At 42.2% G+C, this 24040-nt stretch overlaps 1 protein-coding gene across 4 annotated transcripts in view; it reads right to left on the bottom strand.

The window, feature by feature from the left end:
• Positions 1-24040, bottom strand: part of GPLD1 (glycosylphosphatidylinositol specific phospholipase D1) — a 111740-nt gene that overhangs the window by 31473 nt on the left and 56227 nt on the right. For 3 of the 4 annotated variants that reach the window (XM_033934498.1, XM_033934500.1, XM_033934501.1), the window contains 4 exons: positions 16223-16409; positions 6951-7061; positions 5229-5303; positions 2152-2308 (listed from right to left, as the gene is read on the bottom strand). In XM_033934498.1, the coding sequence (XP_033790389.1) occupies positions 2152-2308; positions 5229-5303; positions 6951-7061; positions 16223-16409 (530 nt within the window). The remainder of the gene's footprint in view (positions 1-2151; positions 2309-5228; positions 5304-6950; positions 7062-16222; positions 16410-24040) is intronic. The other variant, XM_033934499.1, reaches the window with a different exon arrangement.

Below are 24040 nucleotides of genomic sequence, written 5' to 3'. Positions count from 1 at the left end.
TTTAGGCGTCCACTACCAATAGCGCCATTTATAGAATTCGGGCTTCAATCAACTTGCAGATAACGCATAATATTATAAAAGGTTTTCCATGTGTAAAGTCTGTTTTACACAGGAGGTCTTTTAAAAATTTGGGTGATAACATACCGTATTTTTTGCTCCATAAGACGAACCAACCTCTAGAGGAGGAAAAACCAAGAAAAAAAATTCTGAACCAAATGGTGTACCCTGTCCCTCCTCTGATGGTTTAGTGGTAGGCCAGGAAAGGGTACAGGGCACATCTAGTGGTGGGCACTTCTAATGGTAGGCAGCCCCAGGCCAGTCAGCTTGCCCCAGGCCTGCCAGCCCCAAACCATCCAGCCAGCTCCAGGCCAGCAAGCCCCAGGCAAACCAACCAGCCAGCTTCAGGTCAACCAGCCAGCCAGTCCCAGGCCAACCAACCAGTCCCAGGCCAGCTAGCCAGCCCCAGGCCAACCAGTCAGCTCCAGGTTAACCAGCCAGCCAGCCCCTGGCCAACCAGCCAGCTTAAGGTCAACCAGCCAGCCAGCCAGTCAGCCAGCTCCAGGCCAACCAGCCAGCCAGCTCCAGGCCAGCCCCCCATACCTTTTTGAATTTTTCCAAAAGCTCCAGCTGGTTTTGCTTCCTCCCTGCCTGCAGCGGCAGCCTTCGCTCTTTTGGACTTCTCATTTCCAGGCCAGCAGCGAAACAAATCAGCAGCACGGCCGTCATGAGCAAGCTTTATGCTCTCCTGCTCGGCCCCGCGCTGCTTTCCGAATGGCTGCCGTAGGTTCTCGCGAGACTTGCAGCCAGGTACTTGGATTGACCACCATAAGAACGGGCTACTGGGCTTGATGGACCATTGGTCTGACCCAGTAAAGCTATTCTTATGCTCTTATGTTTTCCCTTTTTTATTATGGTTGTTATATGGATGGTTGGGGGGTTTTTTTGGGGGGGATGTTATGAGCTGGGTGGGGTTTTATTTGTTTTTTACTTATACAGATTTTTTTTTTGAAAATTCACCTCTATATGTACTAAGAGCCTAATTCTAAAAAGGTGCTAAAGATTGCGACTGGCATTGAATATCTGAGTTTTTCAACACCAGCAAGCACATGTCCGGTTACAGTGATTTTCAGAAGCTTTTTACTGAGCCTTATTTGCTCGCTAAGCCTGGCCACCTAAGTTCCCAATATTGAGACTTAAGTGGTCATGTCCCCGGATCGATCCCAACATCACCAGCTTTTTTTTCAGCGCTAACTGGGCAATTTCAGCGGTGCTAACCGGTTAACTGCCAAGATTCAAGTTAACTGGTTGGTGGTTGTTCCCAGCCTGTTAACTTACTCTGAATATCAGCCAGCAAGCTAATTACAGAACAATGTATTTTTTTAAAACACAATAATAATAATAATAATAATTAATAATTTATTTTCTTGTATACCGCCCAACCAGTAGTTCTGGGCAGTTCACAACAGGAGAATACTGAGATATTTCAGCACATGGCACAATAAAAGCAAATGAAGCAAAACAAACACAAGAAATAGAAAACATCACCATTGTAGAAGACCCGACGTGACGCTGTGCACCACAAGAGTACACTTCACGTCTGCCCATAGGTTTATCTACCATTTTGAAGTTGGTATTCCAAACATTAAGGCACCATCTAGTGGACTAACCACTACGTCCCTGAAGCAGGCCTCCAATCTAGAGGCCAAAACACGGACAGTGTCTGGTCTTCTACAACTAGGAACATCACATCTATGTACTTATGGGTTCCCCATGATATAGGACTTTATCTATGTACTTATATGTATTTTAACCTGAGTTTATATGAATAAAATTTGTATGTTCCAAGGTTGATGTGTTCTATCCCACTCCCCACTCGCAATTCCTTTTTGTTGTGACTTGGGTTGGCCTCCATGAAGATGGGATACTGGGCTAGATGGACCACTGGGCTGACCCAGTAAGGCTATTCTTATCAAGAGGCAAAGGTAATGAATTCCATAATATAGGTGCTACAAAAGGAAAACCCAGAATGATGAGTATTTTTTAGCCTGATTACAAAAGGCAGTGCTTATTGCTTCTCCTGAAGAACAGACCTGTAGCCCCTAATAATGAGGTATACATACATAAAATATAAAATCATCATACAGATACTACCTTTGCCATTTCTACGAGCAGTCGAAAAGAAACCAGCCACCATTCCCTTCTGTTTCCCCCCAGCAGGTGCGTAGGGAGAGCTGACCACAAGATCGCTGATGCCGTCGCCATTAATATCAGCAGCCAACAATGACCAGCCCAGGTTACAATAAGTGTCCTGCAAAAGAGAAAACATTTCTGTCGTGGCCCATCATTAACAGACACTTAAGTTATGCCACTGAGGTGACAATTTAGCAATGCTATATCTGCAGATTTTTATAATAATTTTGTTCCTTTACGTCTGGTTTTGTAACTTTTCAGCATACTGCTAATTTTATCAAGATCTTCATTACCATAGTTTTTAGTTGGGTAGAGGCACATAATCAATTTTTCCAGAATAGCATCTGTCATATGAGAATCTTTATGAAGATATTCAACAATTTTCATGTTCTTGTTACACTGTTTTCATATCCATTCCTATTATATGTTTTGTATGCTTTACAGATTTTTTTTTTTTTTTGCTACATTCACAAAATGCAGATATGATATGATGATTAATGGTATTTTTTTTTCTTTAAATAAAATTCAGAATTATTTCTAATCTCTAATTTATGAGATCTGTTCATGCATTGTTTGTTTTATATTGTGCTGTACATAGCAGAACACTTAACTGTATGTGAAAGTGATGTGTGAACGACAACATCCTTTTGGGCTGGTCCAATGAAAAGTATCAAAAACAAGTAAGAATTCTTTGAGGAAATGTAAAAATGAACTTCAGACAGGGCCAGCTCCAGGAGTTGTGGTACCCTATGCTAAACTGTGCTTTCGTGTCCCTTCTTGGGACCAATCTTCCTGTATGAACCATGCAGATGGCAGGACTCATATCATGAGAATGGCCTCACATCAGAAGGTACCTGAGTTACCTGTTCATTTTAGTTTTCCCATTGAGTTGGTCCTAGGCTCTCTTCTTGTTGGTTTTCTTTTAATTACTTTTCCTTGTTCTCATTTCCATTTCTATTTCTTCCTGTTCACTGTCTTCTTCTTTTCCTCCCCTATATCTATCTCTGATGCTGATCCTTTAGTTTCATCTTTTTTTCTCTATTCTTTCACTGGCTTTTTACCTCTCTACAGTTAAGATTTCATTCTCTGGTTTTCCACCTTCAGGCTTCAGTTTCCCTTTCTTCCTTCACCTTTTACCAATTCCAGCTTTCTATTTCCTACTCTTACTTCCCTAATCTTCATATTCCCCTTCTCTCTCATTCTTTCTCCAGCCTCCTATCTCCCTTAAGAACATAAGATTTGCCGCTGCTGGGTCAGACCAGTGGTCCATTGTGCCCAACAGCCCACTCACGCGGTGGCCCTTAGGTCAAAGACCAGTGCCCTACTAGAGTCTAGCCTTACCTGCGTATGTTCTGGTCCAGCAGGAACTTATCTAACCTTTTCTTGAATCCCTGGTAGGGTGCTTTCCCCTATAACAGTCTCTGGAAGAGTGTTCCAGATTTCTACCACCAACTTTCTAGACCCAATTTTCACTCTCACCAGCCTCATTTACCTTCCCCTTACCAGTCCCAGCTACATCCCTGTCATTCAACATTGTACTGTTGGTAGTGGTAATTTCTGAGTCTTCTCCTTAACGTGAGTCATACTTATAATATTTATTAAAGGAGTGGAGTTTCTATAGACCTATGAAGTATAACTGAGGTCTTTTTCTCCACTTATTATTTTTGTAGTGTTTATATTTTTGTATGGTGTTGGTGGTAGGGTGGAGAAAGCTCAAAGATTAACACTAGGATTAAGATGAGTGTGTATTTACTCTTGAATGGTTTTGATTGAACATTTTTAAGAGGTCTCTGTTTAAGAGGATAGTAGCTGAAATCACCCATAATTATTGTGTTACCAGTTTGTTGGCCTCCCTAGTTTCTGATAACATTTCAGCATCTGTCCGTTCATTCTGGTCAGGCAGATGGTAGTACACTTCTATCACTATCCTTTCCCCCAATACACACAGAATTTCTAACCATAGGGATTCTAAGGTGTGTTGATTCAAGCCCCTCCTTAACATATAACACTACACCTCCACTGATTCAATCCACCCTATCACTACGATATAGCTTGTACCCTGGTATAACAGTGTCCCATTGGTTATCTTCCTTCCACCAGGTCTCAGAGATGCCTATTATATCTATCCTTTCATTTAGTGCAATATATTCTAATTCTGCCATTTTGTTTCCTAGACTTCTGGCATTTGCATACAGACATTTCAAACAATGTTTGTCATATCTATTTACAATTTGCTCAGCAGTTAGCATGGATAATTTGCAATCCTTAAAATCAGACTGCTCTGTATTTCAGGAAACCTGGTCTATTGTGGCCTGTATTGCAACCTCACTATTGAGATACTGTCTCCCCTTTTATGATGATATCTTTTAAAGATTCCTTGTCTCAAACCATGCTCTTTTGAGCGACTGTCAGCCTTTCCCCAGTTTCTAGTTTAAACTGCTGTAATCTCCTTTTTAAATGTTGATTCCAGCAGCCTGGCCCACCCCCAGGAAGAAGAGCAGCATAGCTGGAGGAAGGAAGATCATGTTCCTGTGCTTTGAAGAGGTAATCAAATGAGTTAGACTTCTAATGCCCCTAAATTTGGGTACCTCAAGCCAGTGCCCTGTTCACCTCTTAAACTGCCCTGTCTTCAGTATCCAGCATCCCTCAAGTAACATCTTGAAAATGAGGAAAAAATGTTTTCTTTGTAATTAACCAAAATGGCATTTTAATATAACCGAGAGGGAGTACAAGTATTTGTGAGCTGGCATGCTGTCTTTTAACACCAATATTAAATGGGGCGCAGTGGATAGAGCCACAGCCTCAGCACCCTGTGGTTGTGGGTTCATATCCCACGCTGCTCCCTGTGACCCTGGGCAAGTCACTTAATCCCCCACTGTCCCAGATCCATTCGAGTGTGAGCCCACCAGGACAGATAGAGAAAAATACTTGAGTACCTGAATGTAAACCACTCAGGCTATAAGTAGTATATGCTGTAAATACTAAAATAAAAAAAATGTTCTCTCTTTGGCTGGTGTAATTGTGCTTTTAACACTTACCCCACATGTTATGGTGACATTTGGCTTCATTGACACACCTTTGTACCGAGCTCCAAAGTATACATACACAGCGCCCTAAACATTCAAAACAACTTGTATGACACAACACAGCAGAAGCAAATCAGAGCAACTTATGATACTAATCATCCTTCAATTTAAACTGTAAATCAAGCTTCTTCACGAGAAGAAATTCTATTTAGACTTCTACAGCAGTCTGCAAAGCATCCACAGGAACTTCTACTGTGTTACAAGGAGCAAAACAGCAGAGAAATGGGTACTATTTAACTCGGGGTTTCTCAAGCCATTCCTCAGGACACACCCAGCCAGTCAAGTTTTTAAGATATCCACAATGAATATGCATGAGGTAAATTTGCATGTACTACTCTCTTGTAAGAAAATCTCTCTCATGCATATTCATTGAGCATCCTGAAAATCTGACTGGCAAGGTGTCCCGAGGACTGGTTTGAGAACACCAATGCATGATTCTCAAATACACAGAGAAATGTGGTATAACATCAACATCAATACAATGAACAAATTCCACTGAAATATACCATCATAAACAGTGTGTTAGAAATGTGGAGGGGCATAATCGAAAGGAACGTCTAAATTTGTTTTTGTCTAAGTCGCAAGTCGTCCAAAGTAAAAAAAAAAAACAGCCTAAGACACATTTTCAAAAAATACCTCCAAATTTTTTTTCGTTTTGAAAATCGTCTAAGTATACGTCCTGCCGATCTGATCATCCAAGTCGCTAAATCATCCATCTTTATACCACATTTTCGTCCAACTTTTCGTCCAAGTCAAAAACGCCTAGAACAAGCCCTGTTGGATGTGGGAGGTTACCATATTTTTCTCTGGGAAACCCCAGATACATGACCCTGCCCCATTCCATCTCCAGCCCCATCCTGTTCCACCTCTAGCTTGCCCTGTTCCACCCCAGCCCTGCCCCATTCTGCCCTCACCCCGCAAAGCCTGCTTTCTTTTTCCGGATGAGCTCCAGCTGCATCTGGAGGGCCTGGAGCATTTGTGGATGTGAATGACATCATCTGCACATGCTCAGAGGCCCTCCAAAGGCGACCGGAGCTCGTCAGGGCTTTCCAAAACCTGGACAAATGCCACTGCATTGACATTGAAACATGTGCACTCCCCTATACACCCATAAAACCCTTTTTTACTAGCATATAAGTGACTCCTGCAGCCTTAAGGGCTATTGGGGAGGTAGATAAGTGGGTCTAGGGGATCCTGGAGGTGGTTTAGGGGGCTCACCATGACCTATAAGAGAGCTGTAGTGAGATGAAGACATGGCACCCTTTTTGTGAAGTTCACAGCAGTGCCCTGTAAGGTACCTCAGTATTTAGGTGCCATGTCTTGGTGTTCAGTCTCACTTTGCAGAACCCTATTCAAATAACAATTTGCAAATATATGGAACTGATCAAACCTGGCCTTTCTAAAGAGGGTTGGCAGTCTAAAATTAGATAACTTTTATGTAATTATTTTAACTTCATTCAGAAATAAAATTAATCTTTAAAAATCTAACAAATTAGGTGTGTAGGAAGGATGCTAATAAATGTCAAAAGCAAAACAAGAAAAAGTTTGGGTGATTTATAAAATCCTTTCTTTGGATGATGTCAATATTGTCTTTGGTAGACTAAAACTGTACTTTCTACCTTTCCCCTTCCTTCTTTAAACATCCCAATCTGAACAAAAGCTTGCCCATCCTACCGTGTAAGAGAGCTGTTCTGATCCCACTGATGGTGCACCCACAGCAATATCCATCACTCCATCAGCATTGAAGTCCAGGGCTGCCACTGCAGAACCAAATCGGCCAGAGGGCTGAGAAAACAAATATTAGTCTATAGCAGGGAGGTAGAATCTGAAAAAGGATAATGTGACACTTATAGTCCCACCCAGAGGTGTGGCCTGTATAATGACTGTTCCTATTTAGTGAATGAACTTCTGAAAGGAACAGTCCACACACACCCACACACCGCCCAGACCCACTGATTTGGCCTCATGTCCACCCAGTAGCAGCACATCTATGACATAACTGGTGGGGATCCCCAAGCCCCACTAACTAAAAACTCTTGGAATCTTTCCTGCCACGTACCTTTAAAGAGACATTCTTTACAGGCAGCAAGTCTTCCTTCTGATGCAACTTTCTGTTTCCGCATAGGTGGAGTACGTCAGAAAGAAGGCTGTGGGGCCGATGCGAGCAGTGTGAATCAGTCACACTACTCTTGGCTCTCTAAAAGTATGTGGCAGCGGCAGACTTTAGACATTGGGTGTGTGGTAGATCACCTGGGTGGGAGAAGGAGAGATCTGCCTACCCAACTTGGGTCCAGGCTCACCCCAAATTGGGTGCCTGGTATGCTCCTGACACTCCACCCCCCCCCCCTTTGTTTTTATGTCAGTCAGTGAACATACCAGAGTGGATATGTATTATGTCAGGAACTGGGTTTTAGACAGGATAGCTGCACTTGATAGATTAACCATGTGCCAATATATCTACAGATATATATAGTAGAATAAAATTAATTTCAGAAACGATTGGTCCCAGGATGGTAAACTTAGAATACGTAGATATTGTTTGGCACTATGTATACTGGACTAGCAATGGTTTACAGTGCAGAGTAGTGTCAAAGGAAAAATCCAGTTACAGTGCACTTCAAAAAGTATTAAAAAACAAAAGTTCTTTTGCAGTTGTTAATAAAGATAATTTACAAAAAAAAAAAACAACCAAAACAAAGAAGATGAAAGAATATTGAAACCTTCAGTTAAGCTGGATGCTGTCTCTGTTCCATGTTCAAAAGTGCTTTAAATGATTACAGTGATGAGTATTTTTCTTGTAGAAATAACATAGGGCCAGATTCTCAAAACTTAAGGTTGCCTTTAACACAGTCACAAAACCGGCTTCAGCCGGTTTAGCGTGCATGTATTTTAGCGGCAGATTATCAGAACAGCTTACTGTGGTCTTTTCTGAGTTTTCTAGCAGTCTCCGATACTGCCATGCAAATGTAGTACAATCATTGCCAAGTGATTCCCTAACCTCGTTGTGCCACATTTGCGGCCAAAATTTGCTGACAAGTCTGAGCTGTCGTAGCCTTACTTTCTGATCAATGTCTCGTAGTGGAGGTGGTGGAGACAAAAAATTTATTTGAATTCAAGAAAGCTTGAGATAAGTACATTGAATCTCTAAGGGACATGAAATGATAGTATAGGGTCTTGCAAACTTTCTCAAGCCGCGGCACACTAAACGTAGTGGCCAAAGCTTGAGGCATCCGGAAATGTGATGACATCTCACACATGCGTAATGCCATGACATCAACGTCTGCACATGCGCGAAGGCCCTACAGATGGGCCTTGAGCCATGAGAGGCACTTTCTGTAGGCAGTCAGCCAGCACCTCTCTTCCTCCCCAGCGTCTTGTGGCACACCTGAAATCTCAGGAGGCACACTAGTGTGCCATTGCACACAGTTTGTGATACACTGGGATAGTAGATAGCATGGATAGGAAGACTAGATAGGCCATATAGTTTTTACCTGCCTTCATTTTCTCTGTTTCTTTACCCCTATTGGACTCACAATCTAAGTTTTGTATCTGAGGGTAATAGAGAATTGTGATTTGCCTAGACCACAAAGGAGCCACAGAGGGAATTTGAAATCCTGTTCGCCTAATTCTCAGCCCACTGCAGTAACCATTAGGCTACTTCTCTACTCATCTCATTCATCATTCATATTTCCAGATCATTTATAAATATGTTGAAAAGCTGGTCCCAGTACAGATCCTTGCGACACTCCACCATTTGCCTCCCTTCACTGAAAGAATCTTACTCTCCACCATTTGCCTCCCTTCACTGACAGAATCTTACTCTCTGATTTTCTATCTTTTAACCAGTTCCCAATCCACAGCAGAACGTTATCCCCTATCCCACAGGTTTTTTTTATCTTCTCAGGAGTTTCTCATGAGGGACTTTGTCAGAAGCTTTCTAAAATTCTAGATACACTACATCAACTACCAGTTTATTCATGCCTTCAAAAAATATAGCAAATTGGTGAGACAAGACTCTTCGAAAATTACCCCATGGAAAGTACCCTCACACATTTCAGAAAAACTATTTAGTATACACATACCCCTTGACTTATTTTATGCATATGCAAGCATACTTTATAAAATATGCACATAAATGTGGACTTCTTCCCACCCCCACTCCCAGTGTTGTCTTTATATAATATCAAAGTTTAATCATCGGTCCAAAGTCCATGGATTGATTTCAAATAAATGCTATTTCAATATCACTTTCAACAAACAAATGTCATTACAATCATTACAACTTATCTATAAAATGACTTCTCCCTGATTTCTGATGGACATACTCTGGGGTATTTGAAATTGATCCATGCACTCTGAATCAATGATTAAACTGAGAGTTGAAATATTCTGCATAATACTGCAGATTTTATAAGACAACCAAGGCAGGGGGGAGAGGGAGGGAAGTTAGCCTGAACATGCATGCTTTATAATATATATTTGTATGTGCATAAAATCGAGTACATTAATCAGAAACCAAGGAGGATAAGTTACAGAGGAAAGTGTCATGGCAAAAGAACATTATGAAGGAATGAGTGGTATAGCAATAGGCGTCCCTGAGACCACTCCCTCACTCAGACTGCAGTATAGCCATATTACAGCAGGTAGAGGTAACCTGCCACATCAGAGACTCAGTCAGAAGGGCAGGGCTCAAGCCGAGAGGTGGTTAAATGACCAGGAGCAAACCCTGAGGGAAGAAGTCTACAGGAAGAGCTTGAGCAAAGATCCTCCCACAGAGTTCTGTCTTGGCTGTAGTACCTGAAAAGAGTTCCAGGGAGGAGGAGTGGCACTGGCTCAGATCCTTGCATTCTTGTGCGATAGTCTTAAGTCTATGCTTCCAAGGGATTCTGGGGTTGTTTGATCACAAGTGAGGTAATTGAAGACTGCCAAGATATTATCCCCTGGCTATTGGAACTGTGGTTATAATAAAGGAAATTGGTGTATATTGAAGAGTCTAAATTCCAGTAGTCTGCCAGGGGCAGACTACTGAAAGGTATTAATATAGAACCAAATCTTTTCCAGAGAAGAGAAAATGGTAAAACTAGAGGGCATAATTTGAGGTTGCAGGGAGGAAGACTCAGGAGCAATGTTAGGAAATTCTTTTTCATGGAGAGGGTGGTAGATGCCTTGAATGCCCTCCTGAGGGAAGTGGTAGAGAGGAAAACAGTGATGGAATTCAAAAAAGTGTGGGATAAACATAGAAAATCTCTAATTAGAAAACGAAGGATGTCAATTTAAGAGCTAAGGCCGGTACTGGACAGACTTGCAGGGTCTGTATCCCATATGTGGTGATTTGGTGTAGGATGGGCTTGGGAGGGCATCAATGGGAACTCCATTAATTTGGAACATAAGGATGTTACTGGCCAGACTTTATGGTAGATATCCTGCAAACAGGATGGTTGGATAGGCTAGAGTGAGCTTGGATGGCAACTTCAGCATTTGGAACCTAGGACAATACCAGGTAGACTTTACAGTCTATGACTCAGAAATATCAACGAATAGACAAGTTGATTTAATCATGTATTTTTAATGAGTATAACTAATGGACAGACTGGATGTACTGTTCAGATCTTTATCTGCCGTCATTTACTATATTTACTGGAATTGGGACTGTATTGGAAGTACCAATCCTGGAAGGAAACAGGGCTGACCATTCTCCTTGTATGTACATAAATAAAAGTATGACTATCTACCTGGACCTGATGAGAGGGGGTCTTTTGTGTTTTGTTCTACATCCATCTTTGGCATTAACTTTTAGCATTCAACTTTTTTCCATTTTTCTACTTCCTCTTTCAATCTATCTACTTTTCTATGTCTTCCCTTTCCATCTATCCATGCACGCTATCTCCTCTCTCTCTTTTTCTACCTTTCTCTACCATCCATGTGTGCCCTCTCCTCCCTCTTTCTTCTCCCCATTCCTATCTATCCATAAACAGCATGTCTCCCATCTCTCTTCCCTTCCCCACCCCTCCCATCCCTGTGCACCATCTCTTCCCTCTCTCCCCCCTTCCCCTCCATCCCTGTGTACCATTTCTTCCCTCTCTTTCCCTCTCCTATGATTTGACATCTGTCTTCCCCCTTTCCCCCTCCTATGGTCTGGGATCTTTATCCTCTCCTTCCCACAATCTGACATCTCTCTCCCCTTCTTCCTTTCCCTCTTGCCCCTTTGTGGTCTGGCATCTCTGTCTTTCCCTTCCCCTCACCCAGCCTTGGTCTGACATCCCTCCCTCCTCCTTCCTTTCCCTGGTCTGATATCTGTCTCTTCTTCCTCCCCCCTTCACCATCCAGTGGTCTGACACCTCTCCTTCTCTTCCCCTCTCCCCTGTGGTCTGATATCTCTATCTGCCCCTTCCTTTTCTTCCCCTAGAGGTCTGGCATCTTTCATTTCCTCCCCATCCCCGTGGTCCAGTATCTCTCTTACCCTCCCCATGCTATTCCTCCCCCCCTCCCACCCCACTGCAGAATCCGGTGCTTGCTCACAATTCTTCTTTCTCTCCTTCACTTTCTGCCCTACATCCATCTTTGTTACTAATACAGAACAGGGATAATGTTTCCTATATTGGAAACAGCACTAGTAAAAAACCCTAATTGGATCGTAGCCAATAAAATCCAAAAGATAATCAAGATGAAAAGGAATTGGCTAACTCACCTAATCCTTGGGGAGAAGAAGTCTAAAGAGATGGGGCAGATCTACAGATTAATAAATAAATAATGGACATCAGTATGAGCCCTTCGTACATAAACGAACATGGACCTCTGGCTCAGGCGATATCTCAAGAGGTGACCAGCACCAGACCACAGTCTAATTGAGAATTGCCTCATACATCATGTAGTCCATATGTGTCTAAAAATGTAAACTGTATTATACAACCTCCCAAAACTGGATAGACCTTTTCTCACCAAGGAAAAGGGGGTTTATAATGGGCAACACATACATACTGTCCCTAAATACACACCTTGTGAGAAAAACAACAATGAATGTAATAAATATAATGGTGGCCTGCGGATACATGATCGTTTTCATTTGTTATTCGATATATTTTTTATCATTTATTTTATCATTCATTATTTCATTGCATTGTATTTTTCAGTCATTTTTTTCATATTTTTTTTTTTTTCTTGAAATGTTCAGTCTATTTATACATTCTTATAATCACAGCTATGTTCAAATAGAATTATTCTTTATTAACTATACTTTTATTTAAATTATTGTTAATTATTTTATAAATTGTTTGTGAAGTGCTCAGACCAAGAAACCCATACAATAGTGTGATTATAAGAATATATAGTTATTAGTGTCACAGATTACTGAGTAATATATCTCTCTAATTAGTAGTCAGTCTATTTATACACCATTTGATTCGTTTCATTTCATATATATTTCTATTGTTCGTTCCCTCTACGTCTCGACGTCATCACGTCTTTACGTTGATACGTTTTGGGGCGTTGTTCATGCAGGATCTTCAGGGCGTCTTTAAAGTCTGAAGCCGCCATGTTTCATTTTTCGGTCCCTGCGTTTTTGATTGCTATACGCCTGGGAACCGCAGGATTTTTTCCACTGACAATCCTAACAGTTTTTGTTGGGCTCTTTATTTACCTTATATACATATATCTATCTCAACCCGTCTCCGCTCCTGACGAAGTGGCGAAACGGAGCTCTGTCGAGTGGTGATATTCATGAGTGATTTCTTAAACAGAGTTACTATTGTTTGATTGGGCTTTATTTAAGCCGGTGTATGAGTTAGTGTACTTGTGTATTTGTGTGGTACACGTGTGAATGTCTAGCATTTGCTAGTCAAGTATTTATTATTTCCTATCTTTTGCTTGGTGCGTGTGAGGGTATGTTTATGGTGCTTATAACCTATAGTTAGTGACAAATTGCACTTACATTCTAAATGGTAGGATTTGCATTGGCACTTTATATTTATATTTATATTCTTCTTTATATGTACAAGTGTTTTTCTGGTACTATAGACTGCATTTGCACTTTATATTTTATTCTTGCTATATTTTCTGCACTTTATATATATTTTTGTGACATTCATTGACCAGGTATTTTTCATTACGGTGCTATAGGCATTTGCACCTTATGTTCTTTTTCTGTTATATGCTTTGCACTTTATATATATTTCTATACATATCTTCATGATATTTATTGACCAAATATCTTTCATCATGGTGCTATAGGCTGCATTTGCACTTTAGGTTGTATTTTAGTTACACACTTTGTATTTTATGAAGCACCTTGTATTTTGCATGATTATTTATTTATTAATTATTTATTAAGTATTTATGCATTTATTTTTTTCATTCGCACTTTACACATAGACTCTGGTACACCACACATATTCTTTTATACATATATTTATAGTGTTTATTATATTTATTACATTCATTGTTGTTTTTCTCACAAGGTGTGTATTTAGGGACAGTATGTATGTGTTGCCCATTATAAACCCCCTTTTCCTTGGTGAAAAAAGGTCTATCCAGTTTTGGGAGGTTGTATAATACAGTTTACATTTTTAGACACATATGGACTACATGATGTATGAGGCAATTCTCAATTAGACTGTGGTCTGGTGCTGGTCACCTCTTGAGATATCGCCTGAGCCAGAGGTCCATGTTCGTTTATGTACGAAGGGCTCATACTGATGTCCATTATTTATTTATTTATTAATCTGTAGATCTGCCCCATCTCTTTAGACTTCTTCTCCCCAAGGATTAGGTGAGTTAGCCAATTCCTTTTCATCCTATATTGGAAGCCAGTAAAGTCGTTTTACTAAGTAGAAAGGAAACTGACTTTAGAAGGCCCCAAGAGGGGGTTACCTCCCCCTCTTCAGAGTTTCAGCTCTCTGAGTGATTTCTTGGATTTAGGTCACTTCTCTTGAGTCTTTTGCTTTTGCCTTATAAAGTCAGTTTCCTTTCTACTTAGTAAAACTATATCCATCTTTGGCATTAACTTTTAGTATTCAACTTTTTTCCATTTTTCTACTTCCTCTTTCAATCTATCTACTTTTCCATGTCTTCCCTTTCCATCTATCCATGCACACTATCTCCTCTCTCTCTCTGCCCTTTTCCACCATCCATGTGTGCCCTCGCCTTTCTCTTTCTTCTCCCCATTCCTATCTATCCATAAACAGCATTTATTCCATCTCTCTTCCCTTCCCCACCCCTCCCATCCCTGTGCACCATCTCTTCCCTCTCCTATGGGCTGACATCTGTCTTCCCCCTTTCCCCCTCCTATGGTCTGGGATCTTTATCCTCTTCTTCCCACAATCTGACATATATCTCTCCTTCTTCCATTCCCTCTTGCACCTTTGTGGTTTGGCATCCCTCCCCCAGCCTTGGTCTGATATAAGAACATAAGAATTGCATCCACCGGGTCAGACCAGAGGTCCATCTCGCCCGGCAGTCCGCTCCTGCGGCAGCCCATCAGGTCCATGACCTGTAAGTGATCCCTTAATCCTTGTCTCTTCTTCCTCCCCCCTTCACCATCTAGTGATCTGACACCTCTCTCCTTCTCTCTTCCCCCCCCCCCCTGTGGTCTGGTATATCTATCTGCCCCTTCCTTTTCTTCTCCTAGAGGTCTAGCATCTTTCATTTCCTCCCCATCCCCACAGTCCAGCATCTCTCTTATCCTCCCCATGCTATTCCCCCCCACGCTCCCACCGCGGAATCTGGTGCTTGCTCACAATTCTTCCCAGCAGCGCTGATGTAACTCTTCAGGCTGCCTCTGCAGGGACAGGATACAGTAGCAGAGGAAAAGCTTCAGGGTTTGGCAAAGACAGCATGTTTACTTCACTCATGCTGCTGGCGGCTCGAAGAGTTAGAGCAATGCCATTGGGAACGAGGACTGTTAGTAAGTACCAGATCTTGCTGGGGGGGACTCCAGCTAGGTGCACGAGCTGCCCAGAAGGTCTCTGTGGGCCTTGCAATGAAGACCACTGCTGTAGGGTTACTAGATGTCATAAGGTGGCTAAACTGCAAACTCAGTGAAGGAATGTACACAGGGGCACCTACCACTATACCACTCACCCCCTCACAATTTGCATTTAGCACTCTTTATCCTAGCATCTAACTAACTGTGCAAGGAAAACCAAAGCCTCAGATCCCATCACACAAAGACTTTATAACTTATGGGGGTTTGCATTTATATCAATATTTGGTTGCTCTTTAGAACAGTGGGGTATGTCTTAGATCAGTGGCCTCAAACTCAAACCCTTTGCAGGGCCAAATTTTGGATTTGACGGTACTTGGAGGGCCTCAGAAAACATAGTTAATGTCTTATTAAAGAAATGTCAATTTTGCATGGGGTAAAACTCTCTATAGTTTATAAATCTTTCCTTTTGTCATTTATAGCTAAAGAGACATATGATCAAGAAACTGTTTTATTTTACTTTTGTGATTATGATAAACATACCAAGGGCCTCAAAATAATACCTGGCGGGCCGCATGTGGCCCCTGGGCCACAAGTTTGAGACCACTGTCTTAGATGATGGACTAATAATGGTTCTGAAAACCTGAAGACTGAATTGAAGGTCAGAAGTAACTGCTCATGGACTGAGAAGAAAATAAAAATAATAACTTATCTGCGCCACGTGTAAATGCCTTTCCAGCTGCATTACATTATTTCTAGTTAGGAGTACTTATTTCAGTATTATATCCTGAAAACCACTGGGATATTATCTATTTTCTAAATTATAGAGTTTAAAAAAATAAAAAAAAAAAGGTACATGTTCTGATTAATGAGTTCAACTCCAGTCCTAAAAGATTACAGTATCAAAAGCACGGGGTACATTATTATTTTCAGATCAGACGTAAGAAGTATATGTAGAAATGATCTCCGAGAAACATAACAAAATGCTTCAACAATATTTTAAAAGTATACAAAGTGTTTGCTTTGTTACCTCAGACCCTTGAAGCAGCCCATCTGCTTCTTCATCCAGGTCCATGTTGACTGGAGGTAAGCCAGATTCATTACTGTAGATGATATAAACTCTTCCCACTTGGACATTGCCCATTGTACTGTACCCTGGCGCTCCAATTACCAGATCATCATACCCATCCTGGTTTAGGTCAGCTGAAGTCATTGCCCTATTTACCAAAAAAATAAAGAATCAGGGCACCACAATGGTGGCTTCAAGTGTACTGCAGTTGAGAGAAGAGGAACTTCATCCTACACACGATGCCAGATTTAGTAAACGATGCCGAAAATTAGGCATGGGGAAAAAACTCAATGCTCAGCACTATTCTATAAACGGCACTCCTGGATGAGCTTTTTCTTTTAAATAGATTTGTGTATAGTGCCAATTCCTATGCCCAGGACTTACACCAACTGAAACCTGGTGCGCAAATTGAGGGTGCATCTCTGTAATTCTATAATACTGCATGAAACTTTTTGGAATGCCTATGTCATGCATGTATCCCTCCCTTGGTCAAAACCCACTTTTGGGTTACTATGGTAATTTGGGTGCCCTATGTTATAGAATTGAGCACTGTCAGATGTGAGTGCAAATCTTAATTGGTGCCAATTAAAGTCAAAATTCATTGTTATTTTTATTTATTTTTAAAATGTATATTTCGCTACATCCACAGTTCTGAGCGGGTTACATAAAAATATACATAATGCTGAGGAAAGCTAGATCCTACTTCAGCCAACAACACTTTGCCATCCTTGTCCAATCTATCATCCTCTCCAAACTAGATTACTGCAACGCCATCTACTTAAATCTATCAAAAAAAAAGTATTCTAAGACTCCAGCTAATCCAGAATACTGCAGCCAAACTGATCTTCTCAAAACGCAAGTCTGACCATGCCTCCCCACTCCTTGCCAAACTTCATTGGCTCCCAATAATCTCCAGAATCCATTTCAAATGTTCCTGCCTGGCTTTCAAGATCATTCACGGAATCCTGCCTCCTCTTATCCCACTGTCTTTCAACTCCTCCAGTCCCGACTCCTCCAGAACTGCCCAAAGGCTTAAACTAGCCTTCCCCTCTCCACGCGGCATCCACTATTCAGGCAAACTGGGAAAATCCCTTCTCTTCAAAATCACAGGTCTTTGGAACGACCTCACCACCCCACTGCGGAACCTGAGCTCCCTTCAGTTATTCCGCAAACAACTGAAAACCTGGCTTTTCAGCAAATTGTAGCTCTATCCTTCCCCCCTTTCTCTCCCCCCTTCTATACATAAGTTCATGTAATCCTTTTTCTTCTTCTCTACCCACTATTTTAAGTTCTTGTAAACCGTGTCGAGCTCCATTCTCATGGAGATTATGCGGTATATAAACTTAAGGTTTAGATTAGATTAGATTAGATAATACAATGATAACAAAAACAAACAATTTTTTAAAAAACCGTATAAAATTTACATTCACCTACTGTTAAACTCAACTCTTGTGGCAGAAATTCAGTAAGTTAAAAGAAGCTGCCTGCAATACATGAACTAACTTACTTATATGATGGTACTCAAGGATAGTTTGAATGTAGTCATGCTGTGGCTAAGCAGATAGAATATTCCTCTATTTGATGTATGCTTTTTTTGCTATTTTATTATGTATGGAAATTTGTAAGCCACCTTGGATAAAGGTGGATTAAAAATGTTTTAAATAAATAAATATACTCTCTCAAACAGTATAGTTTTCACTCCTTTTCTAAACTGCATCACATTAGAAGACTGCTTAATTTCAACAGGCAACGGATTCCATAACACAACTCCTTGAACTGACATCATAGACTGACAAATTCTTACTGATCTCACCAGATTCAAAGACAGTACTTCGAGATTCATCTGATTCTCAGAACGCAAAGCTCTCTTTGGTTGATAACTATCTTTTTTGTTGCTTTAGAATAAAGTAGCATTGTAGCTGTATCGATAAAAGTTTATAAGCAGGAAATGGAAATAAGGCAATCTTTTTATTGGACTAAGGGCTAGGTTCACTAAGGGCACGGATTGGATCCAATCCATGAGGGATCCGATTCAATCCGTGTCCGGTGGGCTGATTCACGAATCGCCCGCATGCAAATGTGGGCAATCGGAATCATGCCAACCCACTGCCCAGATCGCTCTATAGCGATCCCAACACATGCACAGACCATCTGTAGATGGTCTGCGCATGCGCTGGCCCTCCGAGCCCGGCAGAGCTAAATATTCTTTTTTTTTGTCTGGTTTTAACTTTTTGGCGAGCCTGTGGTTTTAACTCGCTTTATGCCCATGGGTTAAAACCACGGGCTTGCACTGCGGGGAAGGGCAAGAGAGTTGGGGCAGCAGGAGAGATTCAGGGCGAGAGCAGGGCAGCGAGTCAAGGTGGCAGGAGAGATTCGGAGTGAGAGCATGAGATCGGGGCAGACAGGAAATAGCAAGAGATTAGGGCAGGCAAGAGATCGGGGCTGAGACAGGGCAGGAGATCGGGGCAGAAAGCAGGGCGGCAGAAGGCAGGGCAGTCAGAAAGGACCTCAGCGACTGGTCCTCAGCAGTTGCTTATTTTGAATTGGCCAGCCCAGTCGGTGTTGCTTTTTTATTTTAGTGAATCGCTTCCTGCCTACATTTGAATGCCGTTCCGCCTCATTTACATGCACGGATCAGAGGATAATCGGGTCAGAGGTTAGTGAATTGGGTCAGAGAGAAATCGGGTTGCAAAGGGCTTGCAATCGATCAGTACATGATCGGTTTGCTTAGTGAATCTAGCCCTAAAACTCCTTCGTCAGGTTAGGTTAGCATCCAATTATTGACTGTCAATGGGCTGTTAACCTATTAAGCTGCACACATATCTCAGGATCACACGCCAATTTTGGCGACCTTTTAAAAATCCAGGGGACAATGCTCACACCTGTATAATAAAGAGCAGAGGAACACACTATTTTACAGTGAGCTCTACTAAAGTAGCGGTGTAACAAGTTTTTAAAATTTGTGTTAAATAATTGCATATTTTTTAAAAAGCATAAAATTTAAGAATCAAGTTTTAAAAAGGTAGAAAGAAAGGCCATACTGTGTGATTTTCATGGGTTTGCAATGTTCCTGAACCAGAATTAGGAATTTGATCATCAAAAAACATAGCAAGTAACTTTTTAGCCTTACGTCAGCTCCGAGGATAAAAGAACCTGGTAAGGGGTCAACTCCCCCAGTGGCGTACCTAGGGTATGTGGCACCCAGGGCCCATCATTTTTTTGACACCCCCCCCCCCCCCATGTAAAAAAATATTTTTTGTAATGATCATGAAACGGAATAAATCGTCAGAATAGAAACAGGCAGTGAAAATTTTCTTATATTCCAAACATAACATAACATAAATTATGTCTGAATTGTCATGACATCAGAAGTACATATGGAGTAGTTGCAGGTGATGCTTGGGACAGTTCTGATTGTGTTAGTTCGGTTTTATGTGTTTTTTTGAATAGAAGGGTTTTTATTTCTCTTTGAAGGTTTTGCAGTATGTGGTCGATGTCAATTGGTTGTAGGGTTGGGGGTCGAGTGTTGCAGCTCGAATGACTAGGAGGTTGTCGAATAGTTTTTTTCTTTCGACGTTTTTGTTGGAGGGTGTGTGAATGGTGCGTGAGTTCTCCTATGTCTGTTTGAAGTGGATTGAATTATTTAGTTGAAGCAATTAGTTACCCCCTCATCCCATACACATTAATTCTCTTCCATTTTTGTTCCCATTATAAAAAACACTAAGTTCCCAGAAAAAAAATACATTAAAATAAGAAGTGAAAACAAAGGCCCCTACAGATGAGAACATAACATAAGAATAGCCTAACTGGATCAGACCAATGGTCCATCATGCCCAGTAGCCCATTCTCATGGTAGCCAATCCAGGATACTAATACCTGGTCAAAACCCAAAGAGTAGCAACATTCCATGCTACCGATCCAGGGCAAGCAGACACTTCCCCCATGTCTTAATAACAGATTATGGACTTTTCCTCCAGGAATTTGTCCAAATCTTTCTTAAAACCAGCTACACTATCTGCTTTTACCATAACTTCTGGCCACTTCATTTTTAAGTTTAGATCTTTCCTTTCAAACAGAGACCTTGCTAGATGTCAAATACAGCACAAGGTAACTTCACATGGACTTAGCTGTGCAGGAAATGTGAATCTCCTCATACACCCACCATATAGTGCAAAAATGTGCAAAGGTCTGTTTTTTTCTTTCGATCACTACATAGCCTAATGCCACACAAGCAGCGCTGTTACAAACATATTCTGTAGGTCAATGCTAAGGATAACAAAGTTTCCTTCCTTGGACCAGAAGGAGATACTGATAAACCACTGGAAGAGATCCCAACACAACACCCAAAGACCCACTCAGTGTGTGAACCAGTTGAGTGGAGTGGACTAACTGGGGGGTGGAAATGGGCCCGAAGTTTGCTCAGCAGAATTTCCCAGACCACCTCTTCCTCTCAACACATTGACACGCTGCCACCACCACCACTAGAAACACCTCACTGGGTAGGCCAGCTATGCTATAAACTTTATAAAACACATTATTATATTTTCTTATAAAGCACATATTTTAACTGAACTCTCTGACATCCTCAGCCTTTCCATTCACAAAAATAGAAGGAAGAAAAGTTCCCATTTCCTGCTGTTTCATGTCCCCGGCCTATACAATATTTTTTTTCTACAGACCCTTCAAAAGTCTGACCAAATCCTCGTTTCACTTGCATTATAAAGTACTGAGGATGCCATCTCTCCCCAATCCCAGGTCCTAAAGTCTAAGACAGTAACGCAAACTAATGCTGCCAGATTCAGGAAAAAAATTTTTGATTCAATTCAGCCTATTCAATTGGTTTTTCAATTCGATTTTCCTGCCCAGTTGGGTGATTTTTTTCAAAACTCCTGGTGGGTTTTATAGCTTTTTCACCCCCTTTGGCTTCTCCTAACCACACTGGCGCTGTGGTGTAAATAAAATAAAGAAACAAAAAGGACTTTTCCTCTCTCTGTTAAATCCTAGCTCACGTTTGCAGTCCAACACCAGGTCTGTCAGGATACACATTTCAAATCTGACATATTATAATCACAAAACAGAAAATAAAATTAATTTTTCTACCTTTTGTTGTCTGGTTATATTTCAAATCTTGTTGGTCCAAGGCTCTGGTTTTCTTCTGATAACTTGCTTGCCAGGGTCTCCTTCTTTCTTCTTTCTGCGTGCTAACCATCCATCTGCCAACTCTGTCCTCCCTTTCCATTTCCCTTCCCTCCCCAGGAAGTCTGGTATCTTTCCTTTTTTTCATCTCCCTCCACAGATCCACCTTTTCTTAACTACCCTTTCATCCGGCATCTCTCCCTCCTTCCCCACCACCCCAGAGTCCACCATCTCTCCCTTTCTTTTCCCAATTACCCTCCTATCCAGTATCTCTATCCCTCCTCCACACCATCCCTTGTGTCCAATTTCTCTCCCTTTCAGTTCCTTCCCTCCCTAAATCCCATGGTCCATCATTTCTCTCCCTCTCCTCTATTTTCAGACCCATTATTTCTTCATCCCCCCCCTGCAAAGTTTGGCATATGCACGTCTCTTTGATCACCCCCTTCCCTCCGTGTACTTCTAAACCAGGGTCCCCCCTTAAAGGTCTGCCTGCACCCCCCCTGAAGGCCTGTCCCACCCCCTTGTAGGCCTGTCCCCCCCTTGAAGGCCTGTCTGCCTGTCCCCCCCCCCCTTGAAGGCCTGTCCCCCCCTTGAAGTCCTGCACCCCCCCCCGAAGGCCTGCACCCCCCCTGAAGGCCTGTCCCACCCCCTTGTAGACCTGTCCCCCCTTGTAGACCTGTCCCCCCTTGAAGGCCTGCCTGCTCCCCCTTGAAGGCCTGTCCCTCCCCCTTGAAGGTCTGCACCCCCCCCGAAGGCCTGTCCCCCCCCCCCTTGAAGGCCTGCCTGCCTGTCACCCCCCTCCCCCCTTGAATGCCTGCCTGCCTGCCCACCCGCCCCACCCCGAAGGACCGCTCGCCCCCCTGGCCTCCCCGCACCACCTATGAAGCAGCACTGCCTATGCTCCCGGCCTTGCCGTTCAGTCCCCACCACCACCCCCGAAGGACCGCTCGCCCCACTGACCTTCCTGCACCACTTATGAAGCAGCCGCAGCAGGGTCGCGACATCAGCTATCCCTGCGCTGCTTAGGCGCTGCTTCCTGCGCCGCGTTCCCGCCCCTCCTCTGACATCAGAGGAGGGGCGGGACCGCGGCGCAGGAAGCAGCGCCCAAGCAGCGCAGGGATAGCTGACCTCGCGATCCTGCTGCTTGCTGCTTCACAGGTGGTGCAGGAAGGTCAGTTGGGCGAGCGGTCCTTCGGGGGTGTGGGGGGACTGAACGGCAAGGCCAGGAGCACCCCTTCAGGGCTGGCACCCGGGGCGGACCGCCCCTCCCGCCCCCTCCTTGGTACGCCACTGAGCTCCCCATTTCACATACAGTACATTTAATCATTTCTGAAATCAAGAAATAGCAGCTTTTAACACCCAGTATTCAACTGCACTTGTTCAGATAGGGACGAGAATGAGGAAGTGTTTGAATAATTTCCAGAACACTGTGTTCATGAGGTGTTAGCTACACTAAAGTGATGGGGGGGGGGGGGCTCGATGGGATACATCTGAAAGTACTGAAGGAACCTAGGGAAGTTCTGGTATGTCTGCTGCTTGACCTTTTCAATGCTTCTCTAAAATTGAGAATTATTTTAGGGGACTGGAGAATGGCAAATGTGGTCCCTCTCCACAAAAGCAGAAGAGGAGGCTGGGAACTACTGGTCTGTTAGTCTGATCTCTGTATTAAGTTTGTAATTTAATGGAAATGCTTCTGAAACAGAAGACTGAGATTTAAGAGCTTAACTATAGTATATAAGGCTTTACATTGCTCCTTACTGAAAGTGGTGAATTCTTTTTTTGGAACCATATGTGCCTTCCCATTCTTTGAGATCTAAATCCAAGAACTAACTAATTGTTCCTTCTATTCGACAAATATCCAAGGCAACTAGCCGTTCCCATGTTTTTGGTGTGAAAGGTCCTCTATTCCCTTCTTAAATTAGTTTGTTTGATTCCTAATTTGTTAACTTTCCATAACAGTTCAAAGGCTTATTTTTTTTAGGAAGGCTTTTCTTGATCTGTGATGGGTAATTGTTGTTTTAATTCTTTATAATTTATTCTTCATTGATTATTGGTTTTATAATAATTGTATATATGTGTTTGTATAATTTGATTTATGTATGTTACTTCTGTAACCCGTATAGAATTTGGATATACGGGATATAAATGTCTTAAATAAATAAATTTCTGGAATCCAGTGGATTGCAGGACTTGAGGCAGCATGATTTTACCAGAGGTAGGTTTGGCCAGACAAATCTGATTACAGTACTCCCCCAATATTCGCGGAGGTTCCGTTCTTGAAAAACCGCAAATACAGTTTTTCATGGGGGAGACTGGAGAGGGAAGCAGGAGAAGCAGGAGAGAGCAGCCAGAGTGCCAGCGAGTGAAGGAAATCACTCGCTGTATGCTCTGACCACCTGTTCCTGTACTAAAGTCAGGCCTTACCAATCAGGAGCTGCGTGTGGAATTCTTCAAAAAGAATTTTACAGGATGTAGTCGGTTCAGAGGGCGGCTACTAATATAGGCAGTGGTCTTTATCATAAAGCATATGGGAGACAGACTTGAAGATCTCATTATGTATACTTTGAAAAAGAAAAGGCAGGCAATATGACACAGATATTTAAATACCTTCATGAGCTAAATACACAGGAGGTATGACTCATT

The sequence above is a fragment of the Geotrypetes seraphini genome, chromosome 2, assembly GCF_902459505.1.
Source record: "Geotrypetes seraphini chromosome 2, aGeoSer1.1, whole genome shotgun sequence".
NCBI lineage: Eukaryota > Metazoa > Chordata > Amphibia > Gymnophiona > Dermophiidae > Geotrypetes > Geotrypetes seraphini.
Note: the sequence above shows the minus strand (reverse complement) of the source record. Positions and strands in the feature narration are given on the sequence as shown.